The 12,892-nt window shown below is 45.5% G+C and overlaps 1 protein-coding gene and 1 pseudogene across 5 annotated transcripts in view; one reads left to right on the top strand and one right to left on the bottom strand.

The window, feature by feature from the left end:
• The window catches only part of GFOD2 (glucose-fructose oxidoreductase domain containing 2), a 38,923-nt gene that overhangs the window by 3,187 nt on the left and 22,844 nt on the right, over positions 1–12,892 (bottom strand). For 3 of the 5 annotated variants that reach the window (XM_032854177.1, XM_032854176.1, XM_032854179.1), the window contains one exon: positions 6,883–7,228. The exons of 1 other annotated variant lie outside the window; for it this stretch is intronic. In XM_032854177.1, the coding sequence (XP_032710068.1) occupies positions 6,883–7,159 (277 nt within the window). In that variant the 5' untranslated portion in view covers positions 7,160–7,228. Of the gene's footprint in view, positions 1–6,882; positions 7,229–11,670; positions 11,728–12,892 lie in introns of those variants that run through there. One more of the 5 variants, XM_032854178.1, reaches the window with a different exon arrangement.
• LOC116865929 lies at positions 2,844–3,706 on the top strand (annotated as a pseudogene).

Here is a 12,892-nt window from a genome sequence, read left to right as displayed (position 1 = left end):
CAAGAGAGGTCAGGGAAGGAGGAGAGACCTCCCATCTTGAGCCCCGAATGCTTTTGAACGTAGGACCGCGTAGTATTATCGGTATGGGAGTTAAAGGCCATCTTGAGTTAAACAGGTTCCTGCAGGTCAACTACACATGATCTTTAACTTTAGAGAACCTGGGTTGCCCTGAAAGACATATTTATTTAAGTTATCTAGCATTCCTGCTAGGAAGCCAAAGGAGAGATTAGAGAAGCCAGGGACTGCTTTTTCTTAACAGGGAGTGGGAAAAGCATGGATGCTGAATGCTTATTAGCTCATATTTTTTGGAGTGTGAATAAATTTCAAGCTAAAACCCTTTCTCCAGCTCATATTCCCAGATTTCCCAGGACTGAGGTGCCAGTTAACAGCAGAGGCCCAGTGAGGCTGCCCCAGAATATATCTTTGTTCCCTATTAACATAGCACCGGTTCAGAGCTCTAGGACCACGGCACCCCCGTTAGCCCATCTAGAGACATGGGACTAGAGAAAGGAGACTTCAAACACTAGGCAGAGAAGTAGCTCAGGAAGAGCACCACTTTTCTGTGCTCCCTAAATCCAGGAAGTCTACTTTGGTGGCGGGGGCAAGGGGTGGGTGTACAAAAACGTTTCTGCTACTAGAAAAACAAAGTTGAAAGCCACAAGACTGAATGACTCTTGTCTTCTCTTTCTCAGGTCACTGGCCCTGTTAGCCCCCTGGGTCACACCAGACTGGGGGTGCATGAGCAGAATTTGTGTGCCAGGCCCTGTGCTATGCCCTGGGGACACAGCATTGGGTTTGGTCTTTACTTTCAGAGGACTTAAGGTTTAGTGGGAGAGGTAGCTATTAATCAGATTACCATATAAATACATGTAGAACTGTACTTGTGATAAATGCAGTGAAGATGAAATAAATGGTAAAATGAGAACATATACCAGGAACCTGAACTTGACTGGGCAGGGAATCAGAGAAGACGTCCCCAGGGACCAGGATTCCAGAGATTAAATTATTTGGGCTCTTTGAAGAACAATATCTTTTTATCTCACAAGCCCATAGGAAAAGGTTGGCAAATTCAGTGTTTTTCTAATGAAGCACACTAGTGCCAAGAACTGGGCACAGAAACCTCCCTTTTAGTGACAGATTTAAGAAAACATTCAACTGTTGCAAAAATGTTGGGGCATTTTGCAGACTAGAAAACACTTTTTCCGAACCACTTCTAAACTGAGAAATAAAACATGTTAGGGTCCCTCCCTCTCCTTTAAGGAACTCATGGAAAAGCTTTAAGGATAACACTGAAGGCGAAAGAAGATGACCAAAAAAAAAAAAAAAAAAAAAAAGCAGAAAATAAAATGCCACAAAAAGAGCTGTGATATGAAAAGGACACCTCCAGAGGCTAAGTCCAAGAGTGAATTTTAGAAAACCATCAATAAGAGCGAGGGCAAGAAACAATCTTTATGGGGGCACCTGGTGGCTCAGTTGGCTAAGTGTCTGCCTTCGGCTCAGGTCATGCCCCCAGGGTCCTGGGATCGTGCCCTGTTTCAGGCTCCCTGCTCAGCGGAAGTTGGCTTCTCCCTCTCCCTCTACTGCTCCCCCTCGTGGTTTGTGCTCTCTTGCTCACTCTCTCTCTCAAATAAATAGATAAAATCTTTAAAAAAAGAAAAAGAGGGGCGCCTGGGTGGCTCAGTGGGTTAAGCCTCTGCCTTCGGCTCAGGTCATGATCCCAGGGTCCTGGGATCGAGCCCCACATCAGGCTCTCTGCACAGCGGGGAGCCTGCTTCCCCCTCTCTCTCTGCCTGTTGCTCTGCCTACTTGTCATCTCTGTCTGTCAAATAAATAAAATCTTTAAAAAAAAAATAAAAAAATAAAAAAAAATAAAAAAAGAAAAAGAAAAAGAAAAAATCTTTATGGCCTCAGAGGTGAAATAACATCTAAAGATGAAACAAGCCGAGGAAAATGTAATTTTTCCTACACCACTAAGACTTAATGAGATGTAACCCTAGTGTTCCTGGGCTTTGGTTTCTTTCACTGAAAAGGAAGATGCTGGATTAGGTCAGTGGTTCTCGTCTTTAGCGTGTGTCAGAATCACCTAAAAGGCTTCTTCAAACACGACTGCTAGGCTTCACCCACAGAGATTCAGAAGGTCTGGGATGGGCCCTGAGAATCTGGATTTATAACAAGTTTCCACATGATGCTGAAGGTGCAGGTCTGAGAATCACATTCTGAGAACACTGGCCTGGAAGTTCTCTTCATAGAGGTCGCAGGCCTGAAATTTCTATGATTTTATGCATGTGAGTACCAGGAGAAAATACAGTCCTACTGGCCAGTATGAAAAATTTTAGAAGAATATACAGTCTGTCATATGTTTTTTTCCTCCCCCAATGTAATCTTTATGTCCAACGTGGGGCTCCAACTCACGACCCCATGATCAAGAGTCGAATGCTCTACCAACTGAGCCAGCCAGGTGCCCCCATCATCATACACGTCTTCATAGATGCAAATCTCTATTGGTATTTTTCAGTCTCTACGATTTATCTTTTATAATGCTTAGCATAGCATAATGCAAGGAGGATCCTTAACTAAATAGTCTTTATTCTTTCTTTCTTTCTTTCTTTCTTTCTTTCTTTCTTTCTTTCTTTCTTTCTTTCTTTCTCAGATTTTATTTATTTGACAGACAGAGATCACAAGTAGGCAGGGAGGCAGGCAGAGAGAGAGGAGGAAGCAGGCTCCCCACCGAGCAGAGAGCCTGATGCAGGGCTCGATCCCAGGATCCTGGGATCATGACCTGAGCTGAAGGCAGAGGTTTGAACCCACTGAGCCACCCAGGCGCCCCTAAATAGAGTCTTTAGATGATTGTGGTAAGTTTCTCACAGGTTCAAGATCTGATTGGATCAAAGGTGATCTAGAATTAAGAGTATGTCAATAGCTATATAGCTAAGTAATTATATCACTTGAGGGGGCACCTGGGTGGCTCAGTCATTAAGCGTCTGCTTTCGGCTCAGGTCATGATCCCAAGGTCCTGGGATCGAGCCCCGCATCGGACTCTTTGCTCAGCAGGAAGCCTGCTTCTCCCTCTCCTACTCCCCCTGCTTGTGTTCCCTTTCTCTTCCTGTCTCTGTCAATGAATAAAATCTAAAACAAAACAAAACAAAAGCAAAAAGCTGAGGATTGTTCTCTGTCTTCTCTGCCTTGGAAGCAGCTCTCCTGCCACAGCCCCTCAACCCCTGAAAATGTCTGCCTGTGTAAGGGTGTCTCCAACTCCTTCTTGGTCAGGAACACCTCTTGGGTGTTGAGCCAATCACTGTCTGGACCAGCCACTGGAGACACTGACACATGAGAGCCTCGGCAGCTTGGCAGCTCCACACCCCCTGACCTTACTTATCCCTAGCCACAGCTTCCCAACCAGCGCCCTTTCAAGGGGTATCAACATAGAAGTCAAATTCATCGGGGCTGGGGCTGCCACGGTAGGGGTGGCTGGCTCTGGGGATGGAACTGGGACTTTGCCTGGGAGCCGCATCATTGGTTATGCCAGGAACCCCTCTCTGAAGCAACAGCTCTTCTCCTACCCCATTCTGGGTTTTGCCCTCTTGGGGTGCCTTGGGGCTCTTCTGCACGATGGTGACTTTTCTCATCCTCTTCACCATGTGAGGAGCCTTCTCCACCTCCTATGTCTCACCTGCTCTGTACACTCCTTTTCCTATATCTACCCAGGCGCCACCTAGGCTCCCCTATTTATTTATTTACTTATTTTTAAAGTGAATTTGGGGCGCCTGGGTGGCTCAGAGGGTTAAGCCGCTGCCTTCAGCTTGGATCATGATCTCAGGGTCCTGGTACCCTGCTCAGTGGGGCGCCTGCTTCCCCTGCCCCACCTGCCTCTCTGCCTACTTGTGATCTCTGTCAAATAAATGAATAAAATCTTGGAAAAAAATAAATAATTAAAAAATGATTTTTTTTTAAAGATTTTATTTAAAAAATGATTTAAAAAATAAAATGAATTTAACTTAGGGGCAACTGACTGGCTCAGTTGGAAGAGCATACAACTCTTGTTTTTTTAAAAGATTTTATTTATTTGAGACAAAGAGAGATCATAAGTAGGCAGAGAAGCAGGCAGAGAGAGTGCTTAAGTGAGAATTCTCAATTTAAACGAAAGGAAAAGGGGAGGGCACCTGGGTGGCTCAGTGGGTTGAACCTCTGCCTTTGGCTCAAGTCACAATCTCTGGATCCTGAGATCGAGCCCTGCGTGAGGATCTCTGCTCAGCAGGGAGCCTGCTCACCCCCCCTTCCCTGCCCCACCTCTCTGCCTACTTGTGATCTCTCTCTGTCGAATAAATAAATAAAATCTTTAAAAAAAAAAAAAAAAAAAAAGGAAAAAGGGGCACCTGGTTGGCTCAGTCGGTTAGGCATCTGTCTTCAGCTCAGGTCATGGTCCTGGGGTCCTGGGATGGAGTTCCATGTCTGGCTCCCTGCTCAGCTGGAAGCCCGCTTCTCCCTCTCCCACTCCCCCTGCTTATGTTCCCGCTCTCGCTGTTTCTCTCTCTCTGCCAAATAAATAAATAAAATCTTTTTTTTTAAAAAATTGAGGGGCACCTGGGTGGCACAGTCACTTAAATGTGGGATTCTTGATTTCAGCTCCAGTCATGATCTAATGGCTCATGAGATTGAGTCCTGTGTAGGGCTCCGTGCTCAGCAGGGAGTCTGTTTGGGATTCTGTCTCCCTCTGGCCCTTCCCCCACCCCCATGCTCTCCCATGCACACTCTTTCTCTCTCTCAAATAAATGAACAAATCTTTTTTTTTTTTTTAAAGATTTTATTTACTTATTTGACAGAGAGAGAGAGAGAGAGAGAGATCACAAGTAGGCAGAGAGAGAGGGGAAGCAGACTCCCTGCTGAGCAGATTCCTGATGTGGGTCTCAATCCCAGGACCCTGAGATCATGATCTGAGCCAAAGGCAGAGGCTTAATCACCCACTTACCACTACTTAATCACCCAGGTACCCCAATAAATGAACAAATCTTAAAAACAAAATGGTGAAAGGACACAGGGAGTGAACTTCATGGTTATAATATGCTCAGCAACTCCTCTGGGGTTTGAGTGGGCAGTAACTGAAGGGAGGTCCAGCTCGAATGAGCTCTGCTAGACCCACCAACCTGGCCCTGGGACTGCGTGCCTACAACAGAGCAAGGACTCTCATTCACACCCTTATCTCCTACGACAGAGATGCAGAGAGAGAAGACAGAAGACAGATGATGCTAGTTCACCAATGGCTGAAACAGAAGATCCCAGAAGTCTCTGGTCATCCCTGTCCTTCCTGTTTATATGAAAAGCAAGTCCAGCGTTTTCCTGTACCACAAATCAGAAAACACAGGCCTTTGGCCAAAGAACCCTGGAGTTTCCTCTTTCTTCCTATGTAGCTTGGCAATAGTTTCTGGGGGGACCCTAAATTCTAAGACTGAGAGCCTCTACTACTCTGCCTCTGGATACACCTGGCTTCACCAGCCTGCATTCGTGCTATGGGGATGGCAAGCAATCAAACCGCCATGGTAGCTTGATCCCCTGGCACTAGCCCTCTGTTAAAGGGTTGGCTTAGGCTGACTTCTAAACTAAATCTGAAAGCTGTTATCTGCCCTCCTAAGAATCTAGTGTCTAACTCGTGTCACACATCCTTAGACACCGCTCTCTGAAAAAGACAAACCATCTACAATATTTGGCCAAAATGTACATGCCCCCAAATTAACCATCAGACTCACGTTCTTGCAAGCTCCAATGACCATTTATCTTTACCAACACACTGGGCCAGAGATGCCAGACATTCTTTTCTCCTCAGAACAAGGGGTACAAGTAGCAGAGGCTTGGATTCTCCACCATGGTAGTGGCCAGGAGGAGTGGTCAAGCCTCATGGCATACAAGCCCCTGGGCCCCGAGATCACTGACTGCATCAGAGAAGTATTTTGTTTCTACCACTTTACATAACACAACTTCTCTGTCAATTAATTATATGCTACTTGAATTGTGACCCAAGTCTTTTCTCATCTACTTTGTAATGTATGTGATCTCTAGTCTCTTCAATTGAACTGTACAATCTGAAGGCAGGAAGCGCTCTGATTCAACACTGCTCTGAATGTACAGAAAGACATCAGGACAGTGCCTGGCATAGAGAAGGCAGCGTTAAAAAAAAAAGTAACTGCTGGATAAATATTTACTGGCTTGTTTTCCTATTCAATTAGATTCTGATTTACGTAAGAAAAAGAGAAAAAAAGTCACCTACAGTTGACAGGGAAGAGTAGCCCAAAAGCAATTGCAGGAGAACAGCTCAGGAAGCCCTGCCCTGTCTACTGCTTCCCAAGGAGGCGGAGATGTGAGCAGACAGTCCTGTGGATCCTGTCAGAGAGCCTCCCTGCCTTCCCGCACACAAGATTGCAAAATGTGGCAGGAAGGGTGTGCACTTGATCTAGCGAAGGACTGACAAAACATGGGAAATGGCAGCCTTGCTACACACCTTCCTGTCCTCTCTGAGGTGCTCTGTGCCACGGAAATGGAAGAACAAACACATCAGTTACAATCCGTTTCCTACTGCCCAAATCTTTGAACTCTGACTTCAAACAGGCAACCTGACATTGCATGAAAAGTCTGTGTGCTGCCACAGCGAGTACCACATTGCACGGCATGTAATAATCTCCAGCCCCTGTGAGGGGCCAACTCTTAAGGCGTTTGCTTCATTTTTGTTCATGGAGTTACTTATGGAGGTGAGGAAGGCTGGAGCATTTCTTCCCACAGCTGTAGCACGCCCCCAGTGTGCCCGCCCCACCCAGCATAGAGGAGAGCAGTGACATACGAGGACCACCCAGAGGGAGACACAACCTGCCCTTGCTACGGCCTGACTGTCCATACCTAGAGCCTTCACAGATATCTGCCGCGTCAGTGGAGGGGGGATATTGATGCACACAAGATCCACGTCTTGATGCAGCAAGACATCATCGGTCCGGCTGGTGTAGAAGGTGATGTTCATCTCCTCAGCAAGCTGCTTTGCCTCCTCCTCAGTCTTCCCCCACAGGGCCTCCACGGTGAACCCTTCTGCCCTCAGCAGTGGGACCAGAACCCGGGCGGAGCTGCCGGTCCCAAACACGCCCACTCCTGGGAGCATCTTCATGCCGGTTTCTCTGTCCATCAACTCATCTCCTCACAAGAGCCTCCAGCATGAATACGAACTTCCCACAGTCCTGGTCAAACATGGCTCCTGGAACAGCAAGCATTATACTGGCTATTAGTGCACGGCACCCTCAGCTGAGGCTACCTTCTGGACTTATTCGGAAGCAACAAGTTCTCTGCCACAAAAGCACAAATGAAACACTGCTCTAGAATGAAAAGCTGCAAACCTTTTCCCATAGAGACTTAAGGATATCAGCAATATCCATCTACTGGCAGAAGGAAGAATGAAAAATGAGGAAAGTTGAGTTCAAATCTCTCTTCTGTTCTGTTTCTTTATGTTTTGTGTTTTGTGTGACTCTGGTCTAATCATTTATCCATCAGGGCCAAAACAGTCTAAGTTCATGAAGCTATGATATTATATTGGGAAAGAAAAAGATGGGAAACAAAAACCAGTACAAGCTGGAAGAGAACTACCTAGGCACTACACAGATTATAACTTAAAAATTTATGGTAGCATAGGAAAGTATTCATTATAAACAAAAAATAACAACAACAACAACAACAAATGATTTCAACTACCAAACTGGCAACAACAAGTTTAACATGTTATTTTTTGTATAAAGACATTTTTTATAAAGACTCTACCACTGGGGCGCCTGGGTGACTGAGTTTTTAAGTGTCTGCCTTCCCCTCAGGTCATGATCCTGGGGTCCTGGGATCGAGCCCCAAGTCGGGCTACCTGTTCAGCAGAGGGTCTGCTTCTCCCCATCCCTCTGCCACTCTCCCTAGCTTGTGCGCACGCTCTCTCTCTAATAAATAAATAAATAAAATCTTAAAAAAAAAAAAAGAAAGAACAAAACTAAACAAAAGTCTGGACACCGAGGAGGGCATGTGATGTAATGTGCACTGGGTATTGAGTCGCAGGCCTGTACCTCTGAAACCAATAATATTGTATATGTTAATTAACTGAATATAAACGAAAAAAGTTTTTAAAACTTAACAACAAAACAAAACAACAACAACAAACCTAAAGAAAAGTTATCCTGGAAACCAAGATGAGATTTGGGTGTGCTCAGGGTACCTGGTTTCCCCCCACAGCAGCCCATCTACTAACCCAGTGGTCCCAACTCTGGCTGTGTATTAGGTACTGGTAACTCCAGACCCACTGAGTCAGAGTAGAGGGATGAGGCTGTGTCACTATCAATTTCTTTTCAAGTTAAATTCTTTTTTTGTGATAAAATAAACATAAAATTTACCATCTTAACCACTTGTAAGTGTAACAGGTTCAGTGATATGAAGTACGCTCATATTGTGCAACCGTTAACCACCATCTACCTCCAAAATTCTTCATCTTGCAAAACTGAAATTCTGTACCCATTAAACACTAACTCCTCATCCCAATCCCTCTCGTCACCCCTGGCAACCACCATTCTACTTTCTTGTTGTTTTAAAAGTATATATATATTACTCTAGGTACTTTGCAGAAGGGGAATCATACAGTATGTCTTTTTGTGGTTGGCTTATTTCACTTAGTGTAATGTCCTTCAAGTTCATCTATGTTGAAGCATGTGTCAGAATTTCCTCCCCTTTTAAGATCAAATAATATTCCATTCCACGTATATACCATATTTTGCTTATCTATTCATCTGTACACAGACATCTGGGCTACTCCCATGTTTTGGCTATTGGAAATAAGGTTACTATGAACATGGGTGTTTGAATCTCTCTTCAGGACCACCCCCCGCCCCAAGACTCTGCTTTCAATTCTTCTGGGTTTATACTGGGATATATAATTGCTAGATCATATGGTAGATTCTTAATATATTTTTTAAGATTTTATTTGTTTAGGGGCACCCGGGTGGCTCAGTGGGTTAAAGCCTCTGCCTTCGGCTCAGGTCGTGATCCCAGGGTCCTGGGATCGAGTCCCGCATCGGGCTCTCTGCTCAGCAGGGAGCCTGCTTCCTCCTCTCTCTGCCTGCCTCTCTGCCTACTTGTGATCTCTGTTAAAAAAAAAAAAATTATTTATTTGACAGAGAGAGAGATCACGAGTAAGCAGAGAGGCAGGCAGAGAGAGGGGGAAGCAGGTTCCTTGCTGAGCAGAGAGCCCGATGCGGGACTCGATCCCAGGACCCTGAGATCATGACCTGAGCCGAAAGCAGAGGCTTAACCTACCGAGCTACCCAGGTGCCCCAGATTTTTAATATTTTTTAAAAAATATTTTATTTGTCAGAGAGAGATCAAGTGCGCACAAGCAGGGGGAGCAGCAGGCAGAGGGAGAAGCAGGCTCCCTGCGGAGCAGGGACCCTGATGTGGGATTCCATCCCAGGACCCTGGGATCATGACCTGAGCTGAAGGCAGATGCTTAATCAACTGAGCCACGGAGGCACCCCCCTATAGTAGATTTTTAATTTTTTGAGGAACCACCAAACTGTTTTCCACTGGGTCTGTACCATTTACTTTATTTTATTTTTAAAAGATTTTATTTATTTATTTGACAGAGATCACAAGTAGGCAGAGAGGCAGGCAGAGAGAGAGATGGAGGTGGGGCGGGGGGAAGCAGGCTCCCTGCTGAGCAGAGAGCCTGATGTGGGGCTCGATCCCAGGACCCTGGGATCATGACCTGAGCTGAAGGCAAATGCTTAACTAAGTCTCCCAGGTGCCCCTGCTGTTTGATGCTACTGTAAACAGAACTGTTTTCTTTCTCTTTCTTTCTTTTTTTTTTAAAGATTTTATTTATTTATTTGACAGAGAGAAACACAGTGAGAGAGGGAACACAAGCAGGGGGAGTGGGAGAGGGGGTAGCAGGCTTCCCACCAAGCAGGGAGCCAGATGTGGGGCTTGATCCCAAGACCCTAGGATCATGACTGGAGCCAAAGGCAGACCCTAATGACTGAGCCACCCAGGCTCCCCCCGACCTTTTTTTTTTTTTTTAAGATTTTTTTTTTTTTAATTTATTTATTTGTCAGAGAGAGTGAGCACAGGCAGACAGAGTGGCAGGCAGAGGCAGAGGGAGAAGCAGGCTCCCCGCTCAGCAGGGAGCCCGATGTGGGACTCGATCCCAGGACGCTGGGATCACGGCCTGAGCCGAAGGCAGCCGCTTAACCAACTGAGCCACCCATGAGTCTCCTTCCCCAACCTTTTTTAAAGATTTTATTGTTATTTGACAGGCAGAGATCACAAGTAGGTAAGAGGCAGGCAGAGAGAGGGGAGGAAGCAGGCTTCCCGCTGTGCAGAGCGCCTGATGTGAGGCTCGATCCCAGGACCCTGAGATCATGACCTGAGCTGAAGGCAGAGTTAACCCACTGAGCCACCCAGGCACCCCTCTTTTTTTTTTTTTTTTTTTTAAGATTTATTCATTTATTTTAGAGAGAGAGAGAGAGAGAGAGAGTGTGTGCAGGAGGAAGCACAGAGGGAGAGATGGGGAGAGAAGCAGAATGACCACTGAGCAAGGAGTCTGATGTTAGGCTTGATCTGACAATACCGAGTTCATGACCTGAGCTGAAATCATGAGTTAGATGCTCAACCGACTGAGCCACTCAGGTACCTCTGGAATTGTTTTCTTAATTTCATATTCAGGTTGATCATCTCTTTTGCTTCTAGTGTAGATACAAATGTACTATGTAAACTACATGTCTATCCTAGGGGTTGGTTTGCCAGTACAGCCTACTTGGCCCCACCTGAAGGAAACCTGTGCTTTTGTGAACCAATGAAATAAGTATGACTTGGGCTGCCTCTAACTCCAGATCCCTATCAGCCTCCTGGCCTTGTGTCTCTACTCTCTGGGACTGTAGATCTTGGCTTGCCCCCTACACTCTACTATTGGGTTTCATTTCAGTCATCATTCTTTCTAATAATGATGAATAATGTCTATAGACTCTCAGCTGTTTTTTTCCTCTTTGCTGATAAATGTGCCTTTACAGACTTCCTGTATGGCTAGAAACAGGTCACAGAGTATCTTTTATAATCATCATGTCCTGGACTTCTTCAGCTATAGTGGTCACCTTCTACATTTGCAGTTTTGTTTTTGCTTTGTTGTTGTTTTGGCTACTTACATATGATTAATATCCTGGGAGCTTGAAGTTGCTGCATAAGTTTTGTGGGTCATTAATTACCAACAGCTTTAAGGGCCAGAGGAGTGATACAACCACTATAAACAAGGACATCCATGTTCTCTCTAAATTCATGCCCAGGGCAAACTTCCTCCTCTCTCCCATCTCATTTCTTTATGCTCTAGTTATATTTGGGTGTATGTATGCATTGGTGGCTTAAAATAACAGAATGGATTAGAAGACAATTTAATAACCTCTGTTTTACTGACAGTGACTTAAAGCGTAGCTTCACCAACACCCATAAATGGGCATCAGCTGGCCTCTGAGGAAGCTAGATGGCACGAAGCTAGGCAGGCTTGATCACTAGGTATTTCCTGTTCAAGCAGGCAGAGCTGGTTTCCCTTATTTCAGTGACTACCCTTTTTAACCTCTAAAACTTCCCTACTCCCTGCCTTTAACATCCTTATATATATATATATACCTTTTGGGTCCTCCAGAGATCTCCATCCAGTCAGCCCTGCCGACACATGCACTCTAATCACCACACGCTGATCAGGAATGAAGGGTGGAAAGTGACCTGACAGGACTTTGCAAGGCTGTGGGGAAGACAGCACAGAGGTGAGATGCATGGAATCTGCAGTCACTTTGCCTGGCTCAAGTCCTGGCTCTACCACTTATCAGCTAGGTAACCTCAGGTAAGTTTTTAAATCATCGCGCTTCTGTTTCCTCAACTGTGAAATGGGACAGTTGAATCTACCTGATAGGGGAGTTAAAGATTAAATGAGTTAATATTTGTGAAGCTTTTATAACAGGGCCTGGCCCATAGTTAAGTCTCCGCATACATCATTTTAGAAAAGATTCCTCCAACTTCAAAAGTCATGTAGGAACATAAAGACTATTCGGAGCTAAGATGCAGTGAAGTACGACAGTGTAACACACAGTACATCTAAGTGCACACAATCCCGTTCTGCAGATGACCATACAGAAGCTCAGAGAGGCTAGGTAACCTATCTAGGGTCCTGCATCGGGCTGTATGTGGCCGAACGGCCATAACCAGCTGTGAAACCCTGGGCAGGTTACTTAGCTTCCCGACCCTCTGCAAAAACACAAGTTTTGTATGTGTGGAACAACTCTTCTTTCATTCTTTTGTGCTAAAAAAATGAGCCAGGAAAGTTCATTCTGTTGTCTGGCTTGGCAAGCGCTTGCCTCCAACCCACCACTCAAACCAGTGCTGATTGTTCATACATCACGCCTTTACTGAGGGCCCAACGGGAAGGCTGTGGAGACAAAAGAATGAAAAACAGCCCAGATTTTGGGGGCAAAAAGTCAGAAAGGTGTGCAGGAGCCAGAGCTGGTGGCACCAAGCACTAACCTTAGGAATTTGGGCTTTCATAGGTGGGTATGCTTAAATGCTGCTGTGCCCCATCTTCCCCACCTGATCCCCTCTTGGCCCTGCTCTCTCAGGAGTCATAAGGCCAATTTCTAAGGCTCCATGCTATGGGTTCACCCAATGGGAAGCACCAGGAGGAGATCAGAGAGCAGGAAGAGAGATAAATGGATGGAAGGATGAACTTATTTATTCTCTGCCTTCTCTCTACCAGGATGTGGTTCTGGCAGGGCCTGTGTTCCTTGACAGGGTCACAGTACCTACTAAGGACCCCTCTCCTATAGCAATAGCTTTTACTGGTTCTGGTATCCGTACC

The sequence above is a fragment of the Lontra canadensis genome, unplaced genomic scaffold, assembly GCF_010015895.1.
Source record: "Lontra canadensis isolate GAN:19392208 unplaced genomic scaffold, GSC_riverotter_1.0 scaffold8, whole genome shotgun sequence".
NCBI lineage: Eukaryota > Metazoa > Chordata > Mammalia > Carnivora > Mustelidae > Lontra > Lontra canadensis.
Note: the sequence above shows the minus strand (reverse complement) of the source record. Positions and strands in the feature narration are given on the sequence as shown.